Below are 25471 nucleotides of genomic sequence, written 5' to 3'. Positions count from 1 at the left end.
GCTGTTAATGATTATCATGCTCCTTTTGTTACTCCACACATTTTTCATGCATGTTTGTTGATTCCTTGATTGCTCCGCTTACAAGAATAAACCTTTACATGAAAAGCCTTGTTTGCATTTTGTTAGTTCTTTTTGTTTTATGTCAAAGCAAAATCCCAACTCCTTGAAATGAACAGATATATGATGAAATAATTGAAATATATGCAAGCCATGAGAAGAGCAATGCATGAAAGCCCAGAAAAAGGCCTGATTGATGAAAAAAAAAAATGTTTACGTAAAGTCCACTGGCAGAAAACTAGAGTGAGCTTGAGAAGGTATTTATCTGGGTCTAGAGTCCAACTTTATAATCCTGTGTGTAGAGCAGGTGAAGTAACTTGAGCGTCGTCTAGAGAGAGAGACGGAGGGTCTGCTGTTCAGAAATATACAAACTCTGCAGTTTCTGAATTACCGTAAGTAGCATTTTGCTGAATAAGGGCAATGATCACACATAAACAAATACACACATGAAAATAAATAAAGCAATTAAAATCACATTTGATCGGGCATTAAACAGCAAAATACTTTGTGAAGTTTTTTAATTTTCTTTATTGCTAAGCTACAAAAGGCTTCACACATAAAACATCTGTAAAGTCCCTAGAGAAAAGAAAAGATGACAAGCAGAATAATACAGATTGCGTACACACACATCCCCCCTCTCCTATCCCAACTTTAATATTAAGACGAATCATAAACAACATATTATACAGTAGAATGTTCACTGGTAAAGTGATCAATCCAAAATTCAAAACATTAAAGCCAGACATATGATTTAAAACATAAAATTATTATTTATAGATTTAAAGTGCATGTTTCATTGAAATAGCAGTGGTGTTGTGGAGACAGGGTCAGGCACTGAGGGTAGTAGTGTTGTGGAGACAGGCTCAGGCACTGAGGGTAGTGGTGTTGTGGAGACAGGTTTGGAGACTATGGTGAGGCATAGAAAGCAGTTGTTGTTGGGGGATTCTATCATAAGAGGTGTGGAGATGGACAATGGTGTTCTTGTGAGATGTTTTCCCGGAGCTACTGCTCACAGAGACAGGAGACGTATTTGTAATATTGTTAAGCGAGCAAAGCACGAAGGGGAATTGGATGTGCTTGACCATCTAGGGACAAATGACTTGGCTTGCAATGAGGTGTCAGAGGTAAAGGAAGTTTTTAATGCCATCATGGGTGACTTTAATCTTCCTGATGTTAATTGAAAAGCCAAAATAGCTGCTTGTGCCAGGAGCACACATATTCTAAACCCCCTACTGGTATTGTCTCTAAAACAAGTCGTTGAGGTGCCAACTCGTAAGGAGGCCATACTAGATTTAGTGTTCACAAATGGAGATTTGGTATCAGATATTACTGTAGGTGAAAGATTAGGACCCAGTGATCATCAGTCAGTGTGGTTTAATATAAAAACCGTGACTGAGTCACACCACACAAAAACATACGTTTTAGACTTTAGAAAAACAAACTTTTATAAAATTAGAATATATGTGTAAAGGAGTCATTATCAGACTGGAGCAATTTAAATGGAGTCCAAGAGAAATGGGATTATTTAAAAGTTGCACTGTGGAAGGCAACAGAAAATTGCATTAGGCTTGTCAGTAAAAGCAAAAAATTCAAGAAACCACTGTGGTACTCCGCAGATGTGGCCAAAATAGTAAAAAACTAAAAATTAGCATTTAGTAATTGTAACGGAACGCCTGGCACCCCAACTGGGTACCTTCTGCTGACGGATGCTCCTAGTGCTTACCGAGAGCTCCAAGCACTCCACCAAACACCATAACCACAGCAGACCCCACAAACCGCCGCAGCTTGGTTGGGGTCTCGCCGTCTTACACCCACTCTGGACCTAAGTCCAGGGTCCTGCTTCCAGTAGGTAGGCCTCTCTTAAAACCAGAGAGCAGGAACAGGAACAAGCTCTCCCACGGGGACCTTTTGGAGGAGTGGAATACAATTACAGTAGCAAATCAACATACAATACAATGTGAACCACTCCCACAGAAACAGGAAAATCCCTCCTCTCTATCCTGGAGATAATTGGGTTAGGTGACTGTAGTAAACTTAATTATCTCCAGGTACAGAAAATATTCCTAAGTTAAAACTGTAACAAAAACACATTAAAACACATAACTCATGTTTCCAATATTTAAACCCCCATGTTCAACATATCCCCAGATAGCTTGGATCTGAGCGCTCAATATATCCGAAAAGTGCTCAGATCCCACGAACACAGTCAGATCACCATGGGTTTAAGGTGTTTTCACTGACCGTTCGGCATAAATCTGTCCAGAATTAGTTCCATGGCCTTTAGTCCTCAGGGTCAGTCTAGTTCGCGAGTTTAATTGTACCGAACGCTGCTGCATTCGTATGAATATAAACGAAAGGATGGAAGTCTGGAAGTCCCAGTGGTGTTCGTTTGAAACAATGACCAAACACAGTTCCATGCGGTCTACGACAAAATATCGCTGGGGGGTTCGACAGTTTAAGATGGCCGCCACCACGTGTTTGTTCATACGAACGGCGATCATCCCAGCCGTTCATCAATTAGCTGTGGTTAACCACAGCTTCTGGGAGGTTAACAGGCTGCACACTCCCATTGCATGTGGTTGTTCGTTAGTTTGTTTGTATAAACAAACACCATAGCCACAATCCATTCGGTAGTCCCATAGACTGACCTGGGGAAGGAAAAAGGCACGAACACAAGCTTTTCCCCTGTCCTGAAATAATGTCTAATACATGGACCATAGTCCTGGGGCAAGAGGCTGTCAAGCAGGCCTCTCCAAATCCCAGTGACAAAGGCGCTTTCGTCACAGTAATTTAAAAAAAAAAAAACAGAGTGAGGAAGACATAATGATCTATAAGATTAGGCAGAAAGAGGCTAAGTAAGTTTTAAGAACTTCCAAATCACACACAGAAGAAACAAAAACAGTCAGTAAAAAAGGGGACAAAACATTTTTTAGATATATAAATGAGAAGAGGAAAGTAAAACAAGGATTAGTTAAATTAAAAACAAAAGAAGGAAGATATGTAGAAGAGGTTAAAGGTCTAGCAGACTGCCTCAATTAATATTTTTGTTCAGTATTTACAGATGAAAATGAAGGAAAGGGGCCTCAGTTAGGGAAGGACAAATGAGTCATTTGTTACATGTGAGTTTACAGAGGAAGAGGTTCTATTTCAACTGTCAAAAGTAAAGATAAAAAAGTAAATGGGACCTGATGGAATACACCCAAAGCTATTAAAAGAGCTTGGTGTACTAGCAAAACCATTAACAGATTTATGTAACCAATCATTGTTAACAGGAGTAGTCCCAGAAGATTGGAAGTTAGCGAATGTTGTGCCCATTCACAAGAAGGGTAGTAGGGAGGAGTCGGGCAACTATAGGCCAGTAAGCCTTACTTCAGTAGAGACAACTTGGGTTTACTTCAGGGAGATCATGCCAAACTAATCTTATTGATTTTTTGCATTGGGTAACTAAAATATTAGATCAGGGTGTTGCAGTAGACATTGCTTACCTAGATTTCCGTAAGGCTTTTGATACTGTTGCACATAGAAGGCTTATCAATAAACTGCAATATTTAAGTTTGGATTCCAATATTGTTGAATGGGTAAGACAGTGGTTGAGTGACAGGCAACAGAGGGTTGTAGTCAATAGAGTATATTCGAAGCATGGGCTTGTCACCAGTGGGGTACCTCAGGGATCTGTACTTGGACCCATTTTCTTTAATGTTTTTATTAGTGATATTGCAGAAGGTCTTGATGGTAAGGCATGTCTTTTTGCAGATGATACTAAAATATATAACAGGATTGATGTTCCAGGAGGGATAAGCCAAATGGCAAATGATTTATGTAAACTAGAAAATGGTCAGAGTTGTGGCAACCGACATTTAATGTGGATAAGTGCAAGATAATGCATCTTGGACGTAAAAACCCAAGGGCAGAGTACAGAATATTTGATAGAGTCCTAACCTTAACATCTGAGGAAAGGGATTTATCGGGGTGATTATTTCTGATGACTTAAAGGTATGCAGACAATGTAATAGAGCAGCAGGAAATGCTAGCAGAATGCTTGGTTGTATAGGGAGAGGTATTAGCAGTGGAAAGAGGGAAGTGCTCATGCCATTGTACAAAACACGAGACCTCACTTGGAGTATTGTACGCAGTACTGGAGACTGTATCTCCAGAAGGATATTGATACTTTAGAGAGAGTTCAAAAAAGGGCTACTAAACTGGTTCATGGATTGCAGGATAAAACTTACAAGGAAAGGTTAAAGGATCTTAACATGTATAGTTTGGAGAAAAGATGAGACAGGGGGGATATGATAGAAACATTTAAATACATAAAGGGAATCAACACAGTAAAGGAGGAGACTACATTTAAAAGAAGAAAAACTACCACAACAAGAGGACATTAAAATAGAAGTCTTAAAATAGAAGGGCAAAGGTTTAACAATAATATCTGGAAGTATTACTTTACTGAGAGGGTAGTGGATGCATAGAATAGCTTTCCAGCTGAAGTGGTAGAGGTTAACACAGTAAAGGAGTTCAAGCATGTGTGGGATATGCATAAGGCTATCCTAAATATAGTATACTAATTATACCAGGCTAATATTCACTCCCTTGGTTCCCATTTTGGGCTACCTATGAAGACTGTGCAGGCAACAGGGGTTTACCCCCCTATTTTTTGCAGCATTTGGCTACTAACATGGTGCTTTAGACGGAGTGACTACTAGATCATCTAAGACTGGGCAGTGGATATAGATGGAGTTTTTAGCTCGCTAGTTATATGCACCAGGTCTATCCTTACTCTGTTACTCTCCGTTTTGGGTGCCTGTGTATTTACCTGTCACTCTACCCTTTGTAGTTATACCTACCTACTCTGGCATTTAATTGATTGGAGTCCAAGGTTTTTTTAGCTTTTTGTCATTAATAAAGTATTGATTTTTATTCTTTAGCTTATCTTTAAGGGTTGTACTGCTTTTTCCTGGCACTATACCCACTTGGGCACGGATGCCGGTGAATTAGTATTTTTTTTTTTTTTCTGTGTTTACGATATCCAGGGTTACCCCCTATATATTAGTACAACCCAGTGACTTTTCACTCTATAGACTTCAGGTTACCAACTGGAACCGGAGTCTATTTAAAAACTATCCTAAATATAGGATAAGGTCAAGGACTAATGAAAGTATTTTTAAAAATTGGGCAGACTAGATGGGCCGAATGGTTCTTATCTGCCGTCACATTCTATGTTTCTATGTTTAAATGAACAATACACATAATTTATATATTTGCCTGTGTAGCCATGGGAAAATCCATGGGGGAAGGGGTAACACAGTTGCCAACTGTCCCATTTTTGTTTTGACAGTCTCATGTTTTGGGCTCCTGTCCCGGCATAAATTTGTCCCACATAAATCTCAATCATGCATCAGATACTGGAAGAGTTCAGGCTTGTGGTAATAAGATAAAATGTGTTTCTGTAGTATATGTGTGTATATGTCAGTGTGTTATACTGTGTGTCTGCATATGTATGTACCATTGTGTGTGTGTGTGTATATATTTATGTGTGCGCTTTTGTGAGCATATGAGTGTGTATTTCTGTATCAGTGTGTGTAAGTATATATCTGCTTATGTGTATATCTCTGAGTGTGTATATGTTTGTGTTTATGTCTGTGCAACAGTGTGTGTGTGTGTGTGTATGTGTAACTGTGTATAACAGAGCATGTGTGGGTATCTGTGTGTCAGTAAGAGTTTCTGTTAGTTTGTGCCACTTTGTTAGCTTCTACACAGCAAGAAGAGTTAGCAAAAACAATATATAATTAAAGAAAAGTTTTGTTATGCCGTCAACATTTTGGATGTTTTTGCCCCATTACCAAACATCAAAGTTATGGGACTATAACACTGACTGCATGCTGTTGCTTATCTGCATAAAAAAAAAAAAATCAGATGGTTAATGTTATAATTTTCCATTTTATTTTTTATTTACAACTGTTTATTTTCACACTATATCACAAGTGGCATTATAGGGCTGGTATGAAAAAATTAAAGAAAAGAAAAAAACCCAAAAGGATGAATTCATCTTGATTTTGTGAGTTCTCTACCACCCCCACCCTTCATATGTGTTAACCATATTACACTATATATTTTAATATTATTTCTATAGATATTCATATTGAATACATCTAAGATATCCAGTTTGTATCAATTTTTATTATTATCACTTTATGGTGAATCGCACGTTTTTTTTCCTTTTGGTTTTTTTCTTTTCTTTCATTATTATATTGTGAGTATCTATAAGGGAACACTTTAAAAACCCTAGGAATTCTGTGTAATATAGCACCACAGTTAACTTTTTGTTCTTTCTATACTGGTATAAAGAAAGCATTTACAGGGCTACTTTTTATTCCTATTCCAGCCATGTGTGGCACATAGGTGAAGGGTTGTCTTTAACATGGGCAAACGGGGCAGCTGTCCCAGGCCCAATTACTCCTGGGGGACCCAAAGCAGCTGCCTTGTGGGCCCTGCTGCCAGTGCAGTCAGGGGCCCGCACTCTAAGGAGGCCCACTAGGTGGCCCATGCACTTTGAGCCACCCAGTGGGCATTTGTCAGCAGGGGCCTGTTCGTGCACAACCTGGTCCCTTGCTTTTTGGGAGAATGGCCGCAAATCACTTCCTCCCAGAGAAAACAGAGGTGCACGGAGGGAGCACCAGGGAGTGAGCATGGGGGCTGTACATCTAAACCCTAACTCCCAACAGCCCCAGGCATCACACTGGACCAAGGAAATCCACTCAAAAGGTAGGAAACTAGAGGTTGGGTTTACAAATGTAATGTAAGTGTCCGTGTGTGTCAGTATGCCTGTCAGTGTATGTGCCTGCATGTGTGTCAGTATGTCTTTTTTAGTGTGTGTGTCAGTATATCCATCAATGTATGTGTCTCTGTGTGTCAGTATGTCTATCAGTGTATGTGTCTGTGTGTGTCAGTATGTCTGTCAGTGTATGTATGTGTCAGTATGTCTGTAAGTGTATGTCTGTGCTTGTATGTCAGTAAGTGTATGTCTGTCTGTGAATGTGTCAGTGTATGTCTCTGTGTGTGTCAGTATGTCTGTCAGTGTATGTGTCTGTTTCTGTCAGTATATCTGTCAGTCTATGTATGTGTCAGTATGTCTGTCAGTGTAGGTCTGTGTAATAGAAAAAAAGTATAGGGTCGCACTCAGTCACAACAATTAAACACAGGGTGCTACTGAGCATAGGTCAGCAAAGAACCCTAAGGAATATATGCAAATAGAAAAAATCCCAGGCACTCACTGTGATTGTTCTCCAGGCAGATTTATTGCAATATTTCGACCTATTTAGGTCTTTATCAAGCTTGATAAAGACCTGAATAGGTCGAAACGTTGCAATATATCTGCCTGGAGAACAATCACAGTGTAGGTCTGTATGTCAGTATGTCTGAGAGTATATGTGTCTGTGTGTACCTGTACCTGTACATATCTGTATGTTGTCAGTATGTGTAACTGTGTGGCAATGTTTGTATCTGTGTGTCTGTGTATCTGCATGTGTTCAGGTTGTGTATCTGCTTATCTGTATGTGTATTGTTGTGTCTGTATCTGCATGTGTTAATGTTTGTATATGTGTCTGCATATCTCCATGTGTGTCAGTGTGTATATATGCGTATCTGCATGTGATTCCGTGTGTGTGTGTATGTGTATAATGGTGTGTGTGCGGCAGTGAATGTGTATAAGTGCATACATCTCAACATCCAAATGCCATCACTACACACAGATACACCCCTGCATTAAAACTTTAACACTACATATAAACACACTCCTACATTGAAACAAAAACACTACATACAAACACACCTCTGCAGTTGAAAACTAACTGCATGCTTGCATTCAAACGCTAATACCACTTACAAACACATTCACATGAACATACTTCATACAAAAACACGCTTACATTCAAACAAACACTGCTCAGTACTAAATACAACCCTGCAAGCATGGGAAAATGGTAGAGCCGCAGCTGTCAGAGCATTGTTGGAGTTGAACAACAGATAGGAATCTACCTTTTGGACACCCTTGCGATGGGGTGGGGGGCAAAAATAATACTGCCCAAGGTCCATTCTACTTTATTTCTGCCACTGCTTTAGGATGGATGGCGTAATTTTATAACATGACAGGAGGCTTCGTATTTGCTTAAGTCTCTCTTTACTAGAACTCCACAGCAGCACAAAAAAACAACCAATCAGAAAAAAGTTAGGTACTATAAAACTCCCCTCCCCATGCATCATTTCCTCTTTCTTTGCTGCTCCGCAGACAGTACAGGTCGGAGTACCACTGCCTTCTGCTAATAGTGGGTGGCTTTGGGATTTAGTATGATTTATTTATGAGTTAAATGTATTAAAGCTTTGTTTTCTTATTATATGCCTTTTATATATTTATTTTTATTTTGTTTAGTTATATATCATATATATATTATTTGGTTATATGTTATATATATTTAGTTTTATATTATATATATATTTTATTGTATATTATGTGATTTAGTTTGGGGTTTCTTCACCTTACCCCTCTTTGCCCCCCATGTTGCGCTGGGGATGTTTGCCGTTCAGGGTGGGGATTCTTGCCTGGGGAGACCTTCAGTCTGCTCTCCCTTTGTTGCTTTTTTGCACAGCAGCACAAAAAAACAACCAATCAGAAAAAAGTTAGGTACTATAAAACTCCCCTCCCCATGCATCATTTCCTCTTTCTTTGCTGCTCCGCAGACAGTACAGGTCGGAGTACCACTGCCTTCTGCTAATAGTGGGTGGCTTTGGGATTTAGTATGATTTATTTATGAGTTAAATGTATTAAAGCTTTGTTTTCTTATTATATGCCTTTTATATATTTATTTTTATTTTGTTTAGTTATATATCATATATATATTATTTGGTTATATGTTATATATATTTAGTTTTATATTATATATATATTTTATTGTATATTATGTGATTTAGTTTGGGGTTTCTTCACCTTACCCCTCTTTGCCCCCCATGTTGCGCTGGGGATGTTTGCCGTTCAGGGTGGGGATTTTTGCCTGGGGAGACCTTCAGTCTGCTCTCCCTTTGTTGCTTTTTTGCACTCCCCCCCCCCCCCACTCCACCCCACTTTCCAGCGCCGCCGGACTACGGGCGCTACGCTCGAGGATACAGGAGACTAGCCGTTTGGCTGCCTCCTCTGATTCCCCGAGCTGAAGTGTGAGCCTGCCGGCGACCGGGGTTTCTCACGGTCAGACGCGAGTACCCTGCGACCGGCTCTGCTCATGCACGTGGCCGCCTCACCGAGGCCGGGTTTCTTTCAGCCACGTGCGTCCGACCGGCTGGAAAAGGGGCACCTGCTCGCGGTCCCTCCTGCTTCCACGGTCAGATCTCAGCGTTTGTTGCCCTGCTGAGATTCCCCGGCGGATCTCAGCAGGTTTACCTCAATTCTGCAGATATGTCTATAGTTCTTTCAGTGTAGATCTCACAGCTTGCTGTGAGCTTTATGGCATTTTATATGTCAGGCTTCTGGGTTTCTATGACAGTTTGTTATTTTGCTTGCTGGGTGTTTTACTGTCAGTGTATATCAGTTTTGCTGTCATTGTGGGTCACGGATTACTATGTGTTTTACTGACAGTGTATATCAGATTACTATGTGTTTTACTGACAGTGTATATCAGATTACTATGTGTTTTTCTGACAGTGTATATCAGATTACTATGTCATTTACTGACAGTGTATATCAGATTACTATGTGTTTTTCTGACTGTGTATATGAGATTACTATGTGTTTTTCTGACAGTGTATATCAGATTACTATGTGTTTTTCTGACTGTGTATATGAGATTACTAGTTGTTTTTCTGACTGTGTATATGAGATTACTATGTGTTTTACTGACAGTGGATATCACAGTTTGAGGTGTGTTTTACTGACAGTGTATATCACAGTTTGCCGTGAGTTTGCTGACAGTGTATATCGCAGATTGCTGTTTGTTTTTACTGACAGTGTATATCTCAGGATACTGTGAGGTTTACTGGCAGTGTATATCACAGTTTGCTGTGAGGTTACTGACAGTGTATATCACAGGATACTGTGAGTTTTTCTGACAGTGTATATCACATATTGCTGTGAGTTTGACTGACTGTGTATATCTCAGGGTACTGTGAGTTTTACTGACAGTGTATATCACGGATTCCTGTGTGTTACGGTTATTATGAACTCGGATTCATGTGCCTCACAGTATATATCTTTTCGGGTCCAGCTATGGGGTCTCTGAGGAGACTACTCTGGTATGTACTCACTGTCCATGGCATACATATAGAGTCAACAGACCTGGATCTGGCTCAAACTGGTATGGGAGACCAGTCTACTCTGATACTATACAATATGTTCAGATATGATGATGGTATCTATATTAACGATTGAAACATCAAACAGATCTGGGTGAGCATGCGCATACCACTTCACAGTTTAAGGAGAGTATCGCTCAATGTATCTTACTTTCATGGACATGGTAATCACCGTAACAACTTCCGCTTATACCCAATACAGCTGGGATACCGCTATTTGCCTGCTGGGCATTTAGGGACTGCCAGTCCCGGTTCAGGTTATTCACACGGCATTACGCTGTCTAAAAGGGTTGATGTCTGGGGGCCCTATGTCAGGGTGCTCTGAGGATCTACAATTTTTTGGGGAACTCTACCCAAGCTCAGAGGTCCCCATTACTCATTCAAGGCCTATGATAAAGCGCTACGGAATTGGATGGCGCTATATAAATAACATATGATATATGATATAATATACAACCCAGGATTGGCCTGCTATGTCTGTGCCCCATTGATTGGCTTGCTATGTCTGTGCCCATTAGAACGGCCTGCTATGTCTGTGCCCCATTAGAACGGCCTGCTATGTATGTGCCCCATTAGAACAGCCTGCTATGTCTGTGCCCATTAGAATGGCCTGCTATGTCTGTGCCCATTAAAACGGCCTGCTATGTCTGTAACCATTAAAACGGCCTGCTATGTCTGTGCCCCATTAGAACGGCCTGCTATGTCTGTCCCCCATTAGAACGGCCTGCTATGTCTGTGCCCCATTAGAACAGCCTGCTATGTCTGTGACCATTAAAACGGCCTGCTATGTCTGTAACCATTAAAACGGCCTGCTCTGTCTGTGCCCATTACACGGCCTGCTATGTCTGTGCCCCATTTATTGGCCTACTATGTCGGTACCTATTTGACTGGCCTGCTATGTCCGTGCCTATTTGCTTGGCCAACCATCCTGTGTCCATTCGTTTGGCCTGCTGAGCCTGTGCCCTGGGGGAATATCACTGAGGAAAAGCCAGTGCCCACCGGTGACATGGAAATAGGCAGGTGTCCAGACAAGCACCATTGCCATACTATCCAAGAGGACACCAGTGTACGGCCATCTGAATATGGTGGGAAGGGTGAAGGCCCTAAACCTCATGCCTGAAGGGCAGGGTTTCTTATGAAGGCCCGGACACACATCCTGGACACACATCTCCAAGGAGAACTTCGCACAGCCAAGGACCGGTGCTCAGGCACCTACAGGTGAACGCGGTGTTTTCCTAGTCTTTAACAACTACCTCCGTATCTGCCTCCCGGTATCCATATAGGTATCGATAGTTATTTCCAGCATAAGGTTGGCTCCTGGCCCTGTCCAGTGGGGCTTACTTATCTTACCTTCCGGCCTGCTATTTGCCTTCTAGCTGAGATAGAATTAGCGTTTTTACTCTTATCTACGTTATTGTTGTTTTTCGTGACTTCCTTTTCCTTTCGCTTGGGTCATCGAGAGGCCTGACTTGACCTCCTCCGACCTCCAGGGCGCTCGTGGATTGCAGAGAACGTCTCCAGCTTTCCTCAGACTACCAACGGTCAGCCTGGACCCCGCGTGCAAGCACGGGATCCGGACGGTCAGTTGATAGTTTTTCCATCCTTGTTCCTAAGATTGCCCTCTACGTTCTGCTCATACTAGTATTTGGTGTGCCCTGCAGTTGGTCACCCTGAGACTCTAATTTGGATCACAGGAGGGTGCGGCCCTCCATCACTTAGATCCGAGAATATTTTCTCTTCGGGAACAGAGAGCGAACCCCTCTCAGATACGGGGCCGGACACTGAATTGTTATTAGAGGGCGCAGCCCTCCCTCAAACTCAGCCAGAGACTGAGCTGGATACAGGGGACAGGTTTGGAGGACACATTCTCATAGAGAGGACCGGTCACGGATGTAGACTCTACTATTTGGTTATTTACGGGTGCGGCCAGCTCAGGCTATCAGCCGGACGCTATCACGGTATTCGATCACATTAGTAGAGAGCGCGGCTCTCTCATACACTCGACGCTCTACAGTACCGACCATTTGCTCATCACACAGGCTTGTACCTGTGCAAGACATCGATGACTACATAGAGGGGCGCCCCTCCTGCATTCAATTAGATCTGATGTCCTTGCTACTGATTTCGTTATAGAGGACTGCCTGGTCATGCAAGATATACATATTTAGACTGGATCCCTCTATTCTATCTCCTGTAATGGATCTACTGGATCCAGACCGCTCCAACCCACGCAAAACATTCTCACAGAGGTATAACGGGGGGAGTCTCCCACTTATTTACACACACTCCTGGAGATGGTACGGCTAACGGAGGGACCTCAGGTATTACGTGAGTGCAAGTTTTGGTATATTCTGCACCATATAAAACAGAGGATCGCTTTCTTTTTTTGTATATCCAGACCATTGCGGAAAACTGCGCAGACAGTTTCTTCCATATTTAGGTGACAGGAGATACGGAGACCTTCATGGAGCTAACGGGCACTGCCCTGCTCGAGTAACAAGATTAAGGAAGGCCTTTTACCTGGTCTGAAGGTAAACCGTTCGCATGGATCACATGGCAAGACCGGTAACCCCGGTTGTATTGAGTTCCCTGGCCATTACGATCTTGAGATGAGATGGCAGGACTGCCCCATCTCCTCGGAACGCATACCTGGTGATCAGGGTTCGGAGTTGGGGGTCCTCCGTCTATACTCTTTTTATCCCTCACGGGAGCCGTTTGGTTCTGGATTCTCACTAACCTACTTTTCAACTACCGTCATGGAGACCTACAAGACTTTATGGGGGTACCTGGTGTTCCCCGACTCCTACTCAGACACCTTTCACTCTTAGACGAGGACATATCTGGATAGAAATCTGCACTCCGGTTGGCACTTCCCATCACTTTTTTTATTCCTGGGATTCGCTACTCCCAGAATAGTCGACCACCGTTCCTCCACACAAGTTCAGTTCGGATCCCTGTATCCCTGCATCCAAGGATTACACAGTTCACTTGGAATATTGGAATCACTTAGGATACGGCTAGTTTGACCACACTCTTGCCTGCATTATACTTTATTCTCGGAGGAGTCTTCTCACCGAGTAGGCCAGGAGGGAACAACAGATCCTACTCGGTTCTATTGCGATTGGGTGGTGGACTTAGACGCATTACTTGAGATTGAAGATCTGCCTGCAAGGCCACATTGCCGGGTGACCCTGGCACGATCGGTGGAGCAACCTTATAAATCAAGAGTTGAGACATGGTGGCAGTGTCTTATCGTGGCCCTAAGTCCGCAAATGACCTTCGACATTTTATAACTGCAAGGAAATGGCTAATAGGTCAGTTTGCCAGCTCATGGACCAGCTGGTAGGTAACAGGTCACGACCCCACGTACATTGGTTCTATCAGCGGAGGATGTTTTTCCGTTTTTTGGGATACTTCATCACCTGGCATCTCCATCGGTCGCTATATTGTCATCTATCGCAGTTGGAAAGTCCATTTGGGATTGCTCGGGTAACCCCGAGAATAGGTACCAGAGAAACAAACAGTGTTGGATTTGTTGACTGAGCGTTAAAACAGCAAATACGAAGCCTCCTGTCATGTTATAAAATTGTAGATTATGCTAGCTTTAGTGTACCTATAATCTTAATTTTATTAATGACAGGAGGCGAGTATTTCCCACCCATTCTTATCCCTCACTTGTTTTATGTTATAATTTGGTTTAATCAGGTACGTATGCAACTCTGCTTGTTGTCTCTGCTACCTGTCGCCTGTTCTTATGTCTATTTTTTCTTAAGTAGGGTTGGAATATCTACATTTTGAGGTAATTTTGGTTGCTACATTGGGTGCACACATGTTTATTCAGAGTACTTTTCATTGGATAATCAACCTGTTCGATTCAGTTTTTTCTCTCGTTTCAGTTTACAGTCCATCACTATCGGTTTGACAATTCTTCTCGGATGGTGGACATTGTTGTATTCATCGTATCTAGGACTTAGTTTCTTCCCCATTATGTTTTCTGCCTTTTATTCAGTTTTGTTGCAGCTTGAAAGAGGAAATGATGCATGGGGAGGGGAGTTTTATACTACCTAACTTTTTTTCTGATTGGTTGTTTTTCTGTGCTGCTGTGGAGTTCTAGTAAAGAGAGACTTAAGCAAATACTCGCCTCCTGTCATTAATAAAATTAAGATTATAGGTACACTAAAGCAAGCATAATCTACAATTGGATGCCAGGGTTTGGGGGCCCAAGCAAACATTTTGCCCAGGGTCCAATCAATATTAAAGACGGCCCTACACAGGTGCCGTGGCATTTGCTGCTGAGGTTGGGCTGATTAAACAAATTTAGATTTGCATACTGTAACGGAGCCCCGTGTACCCCGACCGAGTACCCTCCGTTGATGGATGCTCCTAGCGCTCTCAGAGGACTCCAAGCACTGCAGACGACACCACAACCACCGCAGGCTCCACAACCGCCGTAGCTTAACTGGAGCCGCGCCGTCTTCCTTCCACCCTGGATCGGCTTCTGTCCTCCAGGACCGTGTGGGGAAGACCTCTCCTCCAGGAGAGCGTATCCGGAACAAGCTCTTACAAGAGCTAAGTGATTAAGAGCTCAGGGGAATATGCAGAGCATAGCAATCCCCAGTGTGATATAGCAGTTCCCTCCAATAACGAGACACGGCTACGTATTGAGGGTCAGAAGAGGTCTGAGGACTGGAACACCCAGCCTGCTTTTTATTAGGATAAGGTACACACAGGACACTCCCAGGGGGAGGATGAAATTGACCAATCACATGCATAGTACAGCCCACAGGTTCCCTCCCCTCAGATAAACAGTTAAACCAATTATTACATACAATAAAAATACAGTTTTCACATACACACTGTAACTTTAAAACCATACATTCAATTTCAATAAAAGTTACATATTCAGACTCAGCATACATCAAACATAAACACTTCCAAAAATCAGCCAAATCCCTCCAGTGGATCAAAAGTTAGCTGGAAGTCCTTTATGACCGACCGCAAGCACAATTTCCTGCCCAAAACAGTTCCATAGATTTGGGCTGTGCGGTCGGTCAATTTCATGCGAAAAAACGACTAAGTCCCATTTCGAACGGGACTTAGTCTCTGGAGCTGCAAGTTCAGTATGGGAGAAGGTAAGGGTCAGCGGTGTTCGGCAAAATGTGTAGCCGATTTTGGTTCCACAGAATCTTTAGCATACACCGCTGACCGCATTCGAGGAAACCAAGATGGCCGCCGCCACGTGCAATTGACCGGCAGTAACCTCACAGCCTGGGAGGTAAATTGCCTGCACACTTTAGCTTCTGGGTGGTCCGCCTGTGTGGTACTTGGTTCAGTAAGCCCTATTTACTGAACCAAGTGGGGGAAAGCCAGGAACAAGTTATTTTACAGGTCTGGGGACATAGTCTTAAAGGGACATTGTTCAGCAAAGTCACAATATGTCCCCAGACGGTTCTTAAAGGGCCATACACACCCAATAAATGTTAATAAGTTTTCAGGGGCACAATCTTCCAGGGGCCATAGTCATGAGGCAGGAGGCTGGCAAACATGCTTCTCCACAATCCAGGGAAGCAGGGCAATTTCTCATTTAAAGGGCCAGTTACAAATAGCGATTTGTAACACATACCTCCCAGGTGTCCCCATTTGGATGGCACAATCTCTATTTTTGGCACAAATCTATCTGTTACACTTTTCAAGGAGCTCCATATTGTTGGTGTGTCTGTATAACAGGGCTCCACAGCAATACTACTCCCAGTAATTTGTCTTTAAATTAGAAATCAGTCTGTGTAAACAGACCCACCTCTTTCTATGCCCCCCCATTTACACTCCTAAAAAGAAAGTATCCCATTTTTTCTAATTGAAAGAGCAGTGGAACAGAACACTTCTCTGTCTGAAAGATGCAACGGATAAAATAAAACAGACAGAATTAATAAATTGTGCCAAATATTTGCTGAAAATTAGGTGTAAAGGTATCTAAAACATTTTAATAAACCTCCCCAGAAGTGCCCCTGGAATTTGTTTTCAAAATGTTGGCAACTATGCCAGGGCAGGTGTTCCCCTGAGGCAGGGCCGCCATCAGGGCATGACAACCGTGACAATTGTCACGGGCCCGGCGGCCCTGGGGGGCCCGGCAGCCCGGGCACAACGTGTATCGGCGGAACTGCCGCCGGTGCATCTGCACCGGGGCCCACATGCTGATGGGGCCCATCAGGTGGCCCAAGCATTTAGGGCCACCCAATGGGCCCGATCAGCGCTGTAATAGCGCGACCGGGCCCCTTTAAAAAAAAAAAATGCAGCCGGAAGCAAGTGCTGCTGGGAGGAAGTGACGTCCGGTCACTTCCTCTCAGTTTACTCCGCGCGGGAAGGAGGAGAGAAAGGCCGCGAGGAGAGGCAGCCGAGTCACATCATCCCCAGCCACCCTCCTGTGAAGAAATGGTAAGGAAGAGAGGAGGGTGGCTGAAAATGAGGTGTATGTGTGTATGCCAGTGTGTGTGCATGTATGCCAGTGTATGTGTATGCCAGTGTATGTGTATGCCAGTGTATGTATGTATGCCAGTGTGTGTATGCCAGTGTATGTGTATGCCAGTGTATGTATGTATGCCAGTGTGTGTATGCCAGTGTATGTATGCCAGTGTATGTGTATATGCCAGTGTATGTGTATGTCAGTGTATATGTGTATGCCAGTTTATGCCAGTGTATGTGTATGCCAGTGTATGTGTATGCCAGTGTATGTGTGTGCCAGTGTATGTGTGCCAGTGTATGTGTGCCAGTGTGTGTGTGCCAGTGTGTGTATGCCAGTGTGTGTATGCCAGTGTTTGTGCACTGTGTGTATGCATGTGGGTATGTCTGTTTCAGTATTTGTATCTGTTAGTGTGTGTGTGTGTATTCCTGTGGGCAGGATTTGGAGGCGGGCCCTGTGGGCGGGCTTGAAGGGGGGCCCAGACCTTGAGCTGTGTTAGGGGCCCCAAAATTTCTGATGGCGGCCCTGCCCTGAGGTAACAGACTGGTACTTTGGATATTTGTCCCCTGAACACTTTCAGAAACACACAAATTATTAATAATATCCACCCGCCCTCCCTACCTGGAGAGCTGGCGTGGATCTTTCCCTGGGGTCCAGTGGTGCTTCAGTGCGGCGGGCGGCAGTGTTCTAATGAGAGGCGGCGAGGGAGCTCTAACCTGTCTGCTCTGCTCCCTCGCGGGCTGTCTGCTGATGTCGTGAGCCGGAATATGACATCATATTCCGGCTCCCGCAGAATCAGCAGACAGCGTCCCCCCCGAGCGGCCCCCCGTGGCTGGCCCTGGTGCTACCGGGAGTGCGCGCGAGGGAGCACTCTCCCCTGAGTGCTTCCTCTTCAGCTCCCTCGCGCACCGCACTGATACTGGAGCCGGAAGATAACTGTATTTTCCGGCTCCAGCATTAGTACGCGGCGCGCAAGGGAGCTGAACAGGAAGCACTCAGGGGAGTGTGCTCCCACGCGCAATCCGCCCACCCACCCGGTGACACCACTGGACCCCAGGGAATCTACCTCAGCTCTCCCAAAGGTATTAAAGATGGCCATGCACTGGGGGGATTACATTTAAAAAAAAATGTGTGTGTGTGTTAGTGTGTGTTAGTGTGTGTGTGTCAGAGTGTGCGTGTTAGTGTGTGTGTTTGTGTTAGAGTGTGTGTGTGTTAGTGTGTGTGTGTGTGTGTTAGTGTGTGTGTGTGTGTTAGAGTGTGTGTGTGTGTGTGTGTGTGTGTGTGTGTGTGTGTGTGTGTGTGTGTGTTAGTGTGTGTGTGCGTGTTAGAGTGTGTGTGTTAGTGTATACTTTTTAAATATTACTTTTCTCTGTAAAGAATAAATATAGTTTTTATACTCATCAATTCAACTGTATCCTGCACAAGTGATTCCAGAGGGGGGCAGTGTCACCCCATAAATTGGCTTATATACTTAGAGCCAGTTATCAAAAGGCTCTAAATTATGTGAGCACTTTAAATTTTATTCATATTGGCAAAATCAGTATCTAAGGTACTACACTTAGATTGGAATATCTGTGTCTTTTTTCGTATGATGTGGAGAGGAACATATGCACTTTTTCCTTGAGAGAGGGGTCGTGTGATCTACCCTAAAAGACACAGATGTCTGGAAGTTTGGAGTCTTACAACTGTAAAAGGCTCTAAAAAATTTGAGTTTATTTAAATTTATAACTCACGTAATAATTCTTGGGACATTTTTTTGATATACTGCACTATTTTTTGCATATCTTTTCTATTTCCCTTATATGTACACCAAAATACAAAGTGTGATATAGAGGGTACGTGCCTATAAGCACTCTATGCAATAATACACTTATTTTTACATCTAGATATAGCACTGAAACCCCCCCCCCAGAAAATATCCCTTAAACAGGGACTATGAAGTGTGTCCTGAAAATATCCAGAAAGGAGGTAACCCTAATTATAGACTGACAAAAAAGAAGAAAGTGATCCCAGGACAAAAATGTCCAGGATACACAAATAGGATATGTATCAGAGTTGACTGTTACTGTTAAAAACCATAAGTTTATTAATAATCATAAACACAAACAAAAAAAATAAATAAATAATAAATAAAAAACACACTAACCAATAAAGAGGAGAAAATGAAGCTCAATAGGCTATAAAGGGGTGAAGCCAAATGAAGGGGTAATGTCAGAGGTTAGATGTTTCTATATGACATATGAGTGCCCAATATAAGGAATAAGAGTATCTGTATAGCCTATAATAAAGACATGGTAGAACTCCCTAGTGTGGAGTCATCGAGCAAATACTACTCCCTAGTCATATAGTTAAAACATACAAGCCCTCTAGCCCCAGTAATAGCAGAACACTTGAATAGCAGAGCTCTTAGTATACAATATGAACAGCTACTAGGGAAAGATAAGCCACGCTACACTGTTGCACATAATGGCTAAATGCTATCCAATGCTAGTCCTGTGTTAAGAAAAGCTATATAGTTAGAGGAAGGCTGTACCCCTTGCTAAACTGCGCTTAAATCCGGCTTCTACTCCCCATAAAATAAATAAACACCCCAAACAGTGCTGAAATAAAAAGTGATGTGAATTTTAAAAAGTGATAATGAGCCTAACGCGTTTCGGCGCTTAAACGAGCGCCTTTCTCAAAGGCTATCAATGAGGATACTGACTTGAGCATGTATTTATACCTAAAGCGGCGTTATGCTGAGCCTATCCGCAAGGCAATGGGCAGCGTTTCATTTACACGCCCCAAGGTCAGAGTGATTACTCCCTTCTATCGGTCGTCCGTAAATGTGCCAATCAGGTTAGAGTGGGCGGAGCTTAATGCCGAACACGGATATAAGTGTTTATTATGTTGCCATGGACACAGTCTTGCATCTCACGTTCGCAGAGTGATGTCATAGACAACAAAACCCAAAGTACACACTGACCACAGCAGACATAGAAAATGTATATACAGAGATGTAAACTAATGTCAAAGTTTCATGATGTTAAACAGTGTATGATACTGTGAATTACAGGTTCAGCCCTAAAAATTACAAATCACAATAGCTATAGTTATTCCCAATATGAATAAGTATCTAGATTATATTATAAATAATAAAGGGTATCCTGAATCAAAACAACAGTGTTAAGTGAATATAACAACTTATATATAAAGGTGTATTACAGAAGGGTTTCTTTAAAGCAATATGATGCGCATGATCTTAGATCAAATTAGGGAAAAATAGCTCAATAGTTACATATAGTCCATATAACGGTATATTGTCCTCAGAGGTTCATGATTATGATATAAATCCTAAATTAATATAGGTAGTATCAAGTAAACTAATATATACACGTTAGAAAGAAGTCCAGGATTCAATAAAGGGGGTAAACGTAAAGCCTTCATTGAGGCCATTTGGAGACAAAGTGTCCAGTTTGTGAATCCAGAAGCATTCTCTCCTTTTGAGGATCAGATCCAGATCGCCTCCCCTTTTCCCCATTAGTACCTTTTCAACACCGACAAATTTAAAGCATCTAGGTGAATCGCTGTGATGTAACCTAGCGTGTCTAGCAACAGGGGTGTCTCTTTCAGATGTAACTGAATGGAAATGTTCCATCATGCGTCTTTTTAAGGGACGTATTTTTTTCCCTACATATTTTTTGCCGCATTTACAAGTGAGAAGGTAGACTACCCCTGTTGAATTACAATTAAAGAACTGTTTAATTGGGATCCTTAGTTCCTACGCCCATGGTAGCGTGGCTTATCTTTCCCTAGTAGCTGTTCATATTGTATACTAAGAGCTCTGCTATTCCAAGTGTTCTGCTATTACTGGGGCTAGAGGGCTAGTATGTTTTAACTATATGACTATGGAGTAGTATTTGCTCGATGACTCCGCACTAGGGAGTTCTACCCTGTCTTTATTATAGGCTATACAGATACTCTTATTCCTTATATTGTGCACTCATATGTCATATAGAAATATCTAACCACTGACATTGCCCCTTCATTTGGCTTCCCTCCTTTATAGCCCATTGAGCTTCATTTTCTCCTCTTTATTGGTTAGAGTGTTTTTTATTTATTATTTATTCATTTTTTTGTTTGTGTTTATGATTAATGATAAACCTATGGTTTTTAACAGTAATAGTCAACTCTGATAAATATCCTATTTGTGTATCCTGGACATTTTTGTCCTAGGATTACTTTCTTCTTTTTTTGTCTAGATATAGCGCTGCACTCCTGAAAACCGAAGATTTAAAGGGTACAAACTCCTGCTTAATCTAATTTTTTTTTTGTTTGTTCTGGTCATTTAATATGAGTGTGGCATGGTTGGAGGAGGGAGTGTGGCAGGGGGAAGGGAGTAAGTTTGACAGAGTTGGAAGGTGAGCTGGACCAGACTGGCATATGAGGACATTTCCTGGTAGGCCTGCATACCTTCAAAGCCGGTGCATGGCCGCAAAGGCTGTGATGTGCAGCAAAAGGTTGTTGAGTTTCACAAAAAGGTAAGTGGCTATAAGAAAAAAATGGTGGAATGGTGAAAATGCCAATTAACACCATAAGGGCAATACGTAAAAAGTCCCAGTCAACTGTAAATATTATGAATCAGTCTGGAAGAGGACGTGTGTCTATATTGTCTCAATGCACTGTTAAGAGGATGGGTCGAGTGGCCAAAAAATATCCAAGGATCTCAGCTGGAGAATTACAGTTATTAGTTGTGTCTTGGGGTCAGAAAGTCTCCAAAACTGTAATTGAATGTCATGTACATCAACACAAGTTGTTTGAAAGGGTATCAAGAAAAAAGCCAGGCACTACTGGAATTTCAAATGGGATTGGATTCTATGGTCAGATTAAATAATTTAGAGCTTTTTATCAATGAACAACAGTTGTGGGTTTGGTGAACACTGAGAAGTAGCCATATGAAAAAGCACCTCATGCTCATGGTTAAATATGGCAATGTTCTGGGACTTTGTTTCTATCAGAGGACCTGGGCATTGTGTTATGATTTATGGCATCATGGACTCTATCAAATATCAACAGATATTATATGAACACCTGACTGCCTTTGCCAGAGGGATTCAAATTGGCCATAGTTGAAGCATCCAGGAGGACAATGATCCAAAATGTACATCAAAATCAACACAAAAATGATTTTGTGACCACAACATCAAGGTCCTGCCATGGCCACCCCAGTCTCCTGACTTGAATCCCATAGAGCATCTGTGGGATAAACTAAAGAGGAGAGACAACCAGCATTGACTTCGAAATGTGAAGGATCTGGAAAGATTCTGTTTGGATGAATGGTCTCAGATCCCTTGCCATTCAGGCATTATAGGAGATGTCTCAGGACTGTTAGCTAGGCACATGGAGGTAGCACAAAGCATTTACTAAAAGGCTGCCAATAATAGAGCCACACATATATTGAACAAAAATGTTTTTTTTTATAAACATGTTATGTTTGCAATTTCTTGATATTCATGAGAGTAGAGTATTTATTGATAATCTTTATTTTTGTAGCACATGGGCTAGATTTATCTGTAACAGTTGCCCTATAAACGTACAAAAAGAAAATATAAGAGCAAAACATGTGCCGGTATTGAGCAGAATGTGGCCATGAGTGGAACATCCAAAAAGCAGGCAAGATTTGAGGGCCAGTATTTTTTGAACAAAAAATCAAAAGGTTAAACAATAAATTTGCTCATAGACTATTTTGCTCATATCTTCCAAGGCTGATAATATTAGTGAGAGTGTGTGTGTGTGTGTGTGTGTGTGCTGCATGTTGCTATACTTCTGATGTGAATAGTTCTTCTGAAAGAACTTGCAAGGGTGTACATAATGACAATTGTTCCCTCGCACTGCCAACATTGTATCACAGGCTACTTGTCATTGTACGTGTCTGTACGCTGTTGTACATGTCTGTGTAAAACAAAGTAGTTCTTTTGAAGTTATTTTGAAGTATTTGTAGAAATAAGTTTCCTGTTTATTTATTTTTTTTCTGTTTGTATTGCATTAAAGGGCTGGTATATAAAAAAAAAAAAAAAATTATCCAGGGATGCTTTTAATGCCAAGTCCAGCCTTAGTGGGATTGAGTGGGGATAGTTGCATAGCCAGATTGACCCCCTCTACTGTCTCAAGGACAGTTTCTTCAATGCCTGTCATATGCATGAAGCTTTGTGTATGTGACTGGATACATGAATGTTAGTAGTGTTGTGTATTAATGGATGGTAAAAATGATTAGATGGGTTGCTGGATCGAAATAGGTGTAATATAGGTTGGTTTAGGTGACATGTTATGTGGCCAAGTGTGTGAATATGCCAGGGTGAGTGGGTATGACTGGGAGGTAAGATGGCACTATCTGAATGGGTGAATAGGGTAATATTATTGGTATGGAGTATGTGCTGGTTGGGTTGCTGAATGGCAATGTGTATATTGAAGTATAATTGTGTGGAGTGGTAGTGTCTGAATATAGTGATGTGTTTTTATAGAGTGTCAGTATATTTATGTAAGAGCATTTTTGTATATAGTTTTAGTGTACACGTTTTGGTATTTAGTGTGTATGTTTAGGTGTGTTTGTGCACTGTGTTTCCAATTCTCATCTGGCCATCTTTATCTCTCTCTAGCACCTCTATTTATATATCTCTCCTTCACATGTGTTCCTCTCCTCCTTTTCCCAATTAGGCTCCTTTTCCCATAACCATTCCTTTCTACACTTGTTCTCCCTTATTCATTCCTCTCATCTCTCACTTGTTTACCTCTTCTTTTTCCCCATCCCTCATTTGTACCCCTCTTGTTTATCTCCATCCTTCACAGGTTCCCTCTCCTCTTCTATCCCCTTTTCTCTTTTATCCCCATCCCTCTTCTGTCCCCCTGCTTCATGCAATTGTTCTCCCCTGCAAGCAGCCAAAGGTGCAGTAGGTTGTAGGGGTTATGATTCTATTGTCATCTCTGTGCACTCTCATGCAGTTCCTTTGCCTGCCGACTAATAAGTGAGGACCTACTGCCACAGGTGGACTGGTTACCAGCTAACTAGTGAGGACCTGCTGCTGCTGAGCACTTCTACTGTACTACCACTGATGCAGGGTTCCAGTAGTGTCTCTCCTTTCCTGTCTGCCACCCTAAGGCAATGGCCTTGGTGGCCTTGTGGGAAATCCAGAAATGGGTGGATGGAGAGGAGTTTGAAGAGTAGAAGGGCAGCAAAATAAATCTTTGTCTGTTTGTTTGCCAAAATGCTTACACCAGTCCTTCTACTGATTAAAGGAACACCCCTTTGTACAACACTGATAATGATACAATATAATGTCTTATTACATTCTCTTTGCAGGTTTCTTTGAAAATACAATTTAAATGGATCCAATCACAATACTGATTTCCATTATTATCTGTATATCTTTCCTATATGTTTCCTATGGCTGGAGTAAAAATGAATATCAGAATTTCCCTCCAGGACCAAAACCACTACCAATCATTGGAAATATGCACATTCTAGATCTCAAGAAGCCCTTTAATTCAATGTTACAGGTACTGTTTTAGTTTTGCTAAAAATATAAATATTCTACATATATTTGCAATCAATCGTCCTATTATTAGAAGTGGGATCTTGGTAAAAGGTGGGAAGAATTGTCAAAACCAGATCCAGATTTTCATTCATGAGTCCACAGAGTTTTTTAAATCCAAATTAAATGTAATTACATATTGTAAGCACTTACAAACAAATAACATATACATGATAGGGGCATCATGATTAAAATATTACTCCAAGCTCCGTGACCACTTCATGAATTTAAGTGGTCATAGTGTTTAAACTCTGTATGTGCAATGTTTCAGTTTGAAATGTTGCACTTACAGAGAAAATGTGCGTTGCTCCGGCAACATCATAGCAGGTTAATGTTAAATCTGTGCATATTGGGCGTCTGCTGACAAACAACCATTGCTGTCGTGACTCCCCTCCACTTAACAGTGTTTTATTATCATTTGTATTAATATTTTGAAAAGCAAAAAATTGGATGATTTTTTTTCCGTGTATAATTTTTTAATAGATTAACACTGTGACGAAACCAATCTCGCCACATTGTATTGGAGGAGCCTGGTTGCCCGCCTGCTGCCTTTGGATTATGGACCGGCAGCTAAAGGTTTAATTTTACTGTGCAGAAGGATTTATTTCTCCCTTTCTGCACAGCAGTTCCGAACAAACAGCCGTTCACCAACCTCCACAGAGCCGTGGGAAGCCGGCCGGCGCTGTTAATTGGCCACCCAGAAGCTTAACCGCAGCTTAATTGCTTGTTAACTTTGTGCCTGCTGTTACACTTTGCGGCCACTAGGTGGCGGTGTTCTGGAGCTCCCCGGGCAGCCAGCGCTTTTCTGCCCGGCTTTCATGCACCAAAATCGGACACTTTTCCGTGCAGGCACCGCTGAACCTCCAGTCCCTGGTTCTAATTCGTATGGATTTGGTGAATGCAGGGAAATTCGGTAGTTTGCTGTATGTGAACTGTAGTAACCCAGATAGCAATGCCATGGAGCCTGTTCGTATAATTAAAGACTTTGGCTCCATGGCACTTAAACTGTATTCGGGTGGTCTGGGTGCCATTCACCTAATAATGTGCACCCAGA

General features: G+C 42.1%; 1 protein-coding gene across 1 annotated transcript in view; it reads left to right on the top strand.

Annotated features, from left to right (window-relative positions):
- The first annotated feature begins 353 nt into the window (after nt 1-353).
- Nucleotides 354-25471, top strand: part of LOC134586519 (cytochrome P450 2K6-like) — a 72163-nt gene continuing 47045 nt past the window's right edge. The window contains exons 1-2 of the mRNA XM_063442078.1: nt 354-449; nt 24186-24382. Of these exons, the coding sequence (XP_063298148.1) occupies nt 24209-24382 (174 nt within the window). The 5' untranslated portion in view covers nt 354-449; nt 24186-24208. The remainder of the gene's footprint in view (nt 450-24185; nt 24383-25471) is intronic.

Source organism: Pelobates fuscus, chromosome 2 (genome assembly GCF_036172605.1).
Source record: "Pelobates fuscus isolate aPelFus1 chromosome 2, aPelFus1.pri, whole genome shotgun sequence".
Taxonomy (NCBI): Eukaryota; Metazoa; Chordata; class Amphibia; order Anura; family Pelobatidae; genus Pelobates; species Pelobates fuscus.
Note: the sequence above shows the minus strand (reverse complement) of the source record. Positions and strands in the feature narration are given on the sequence as shown.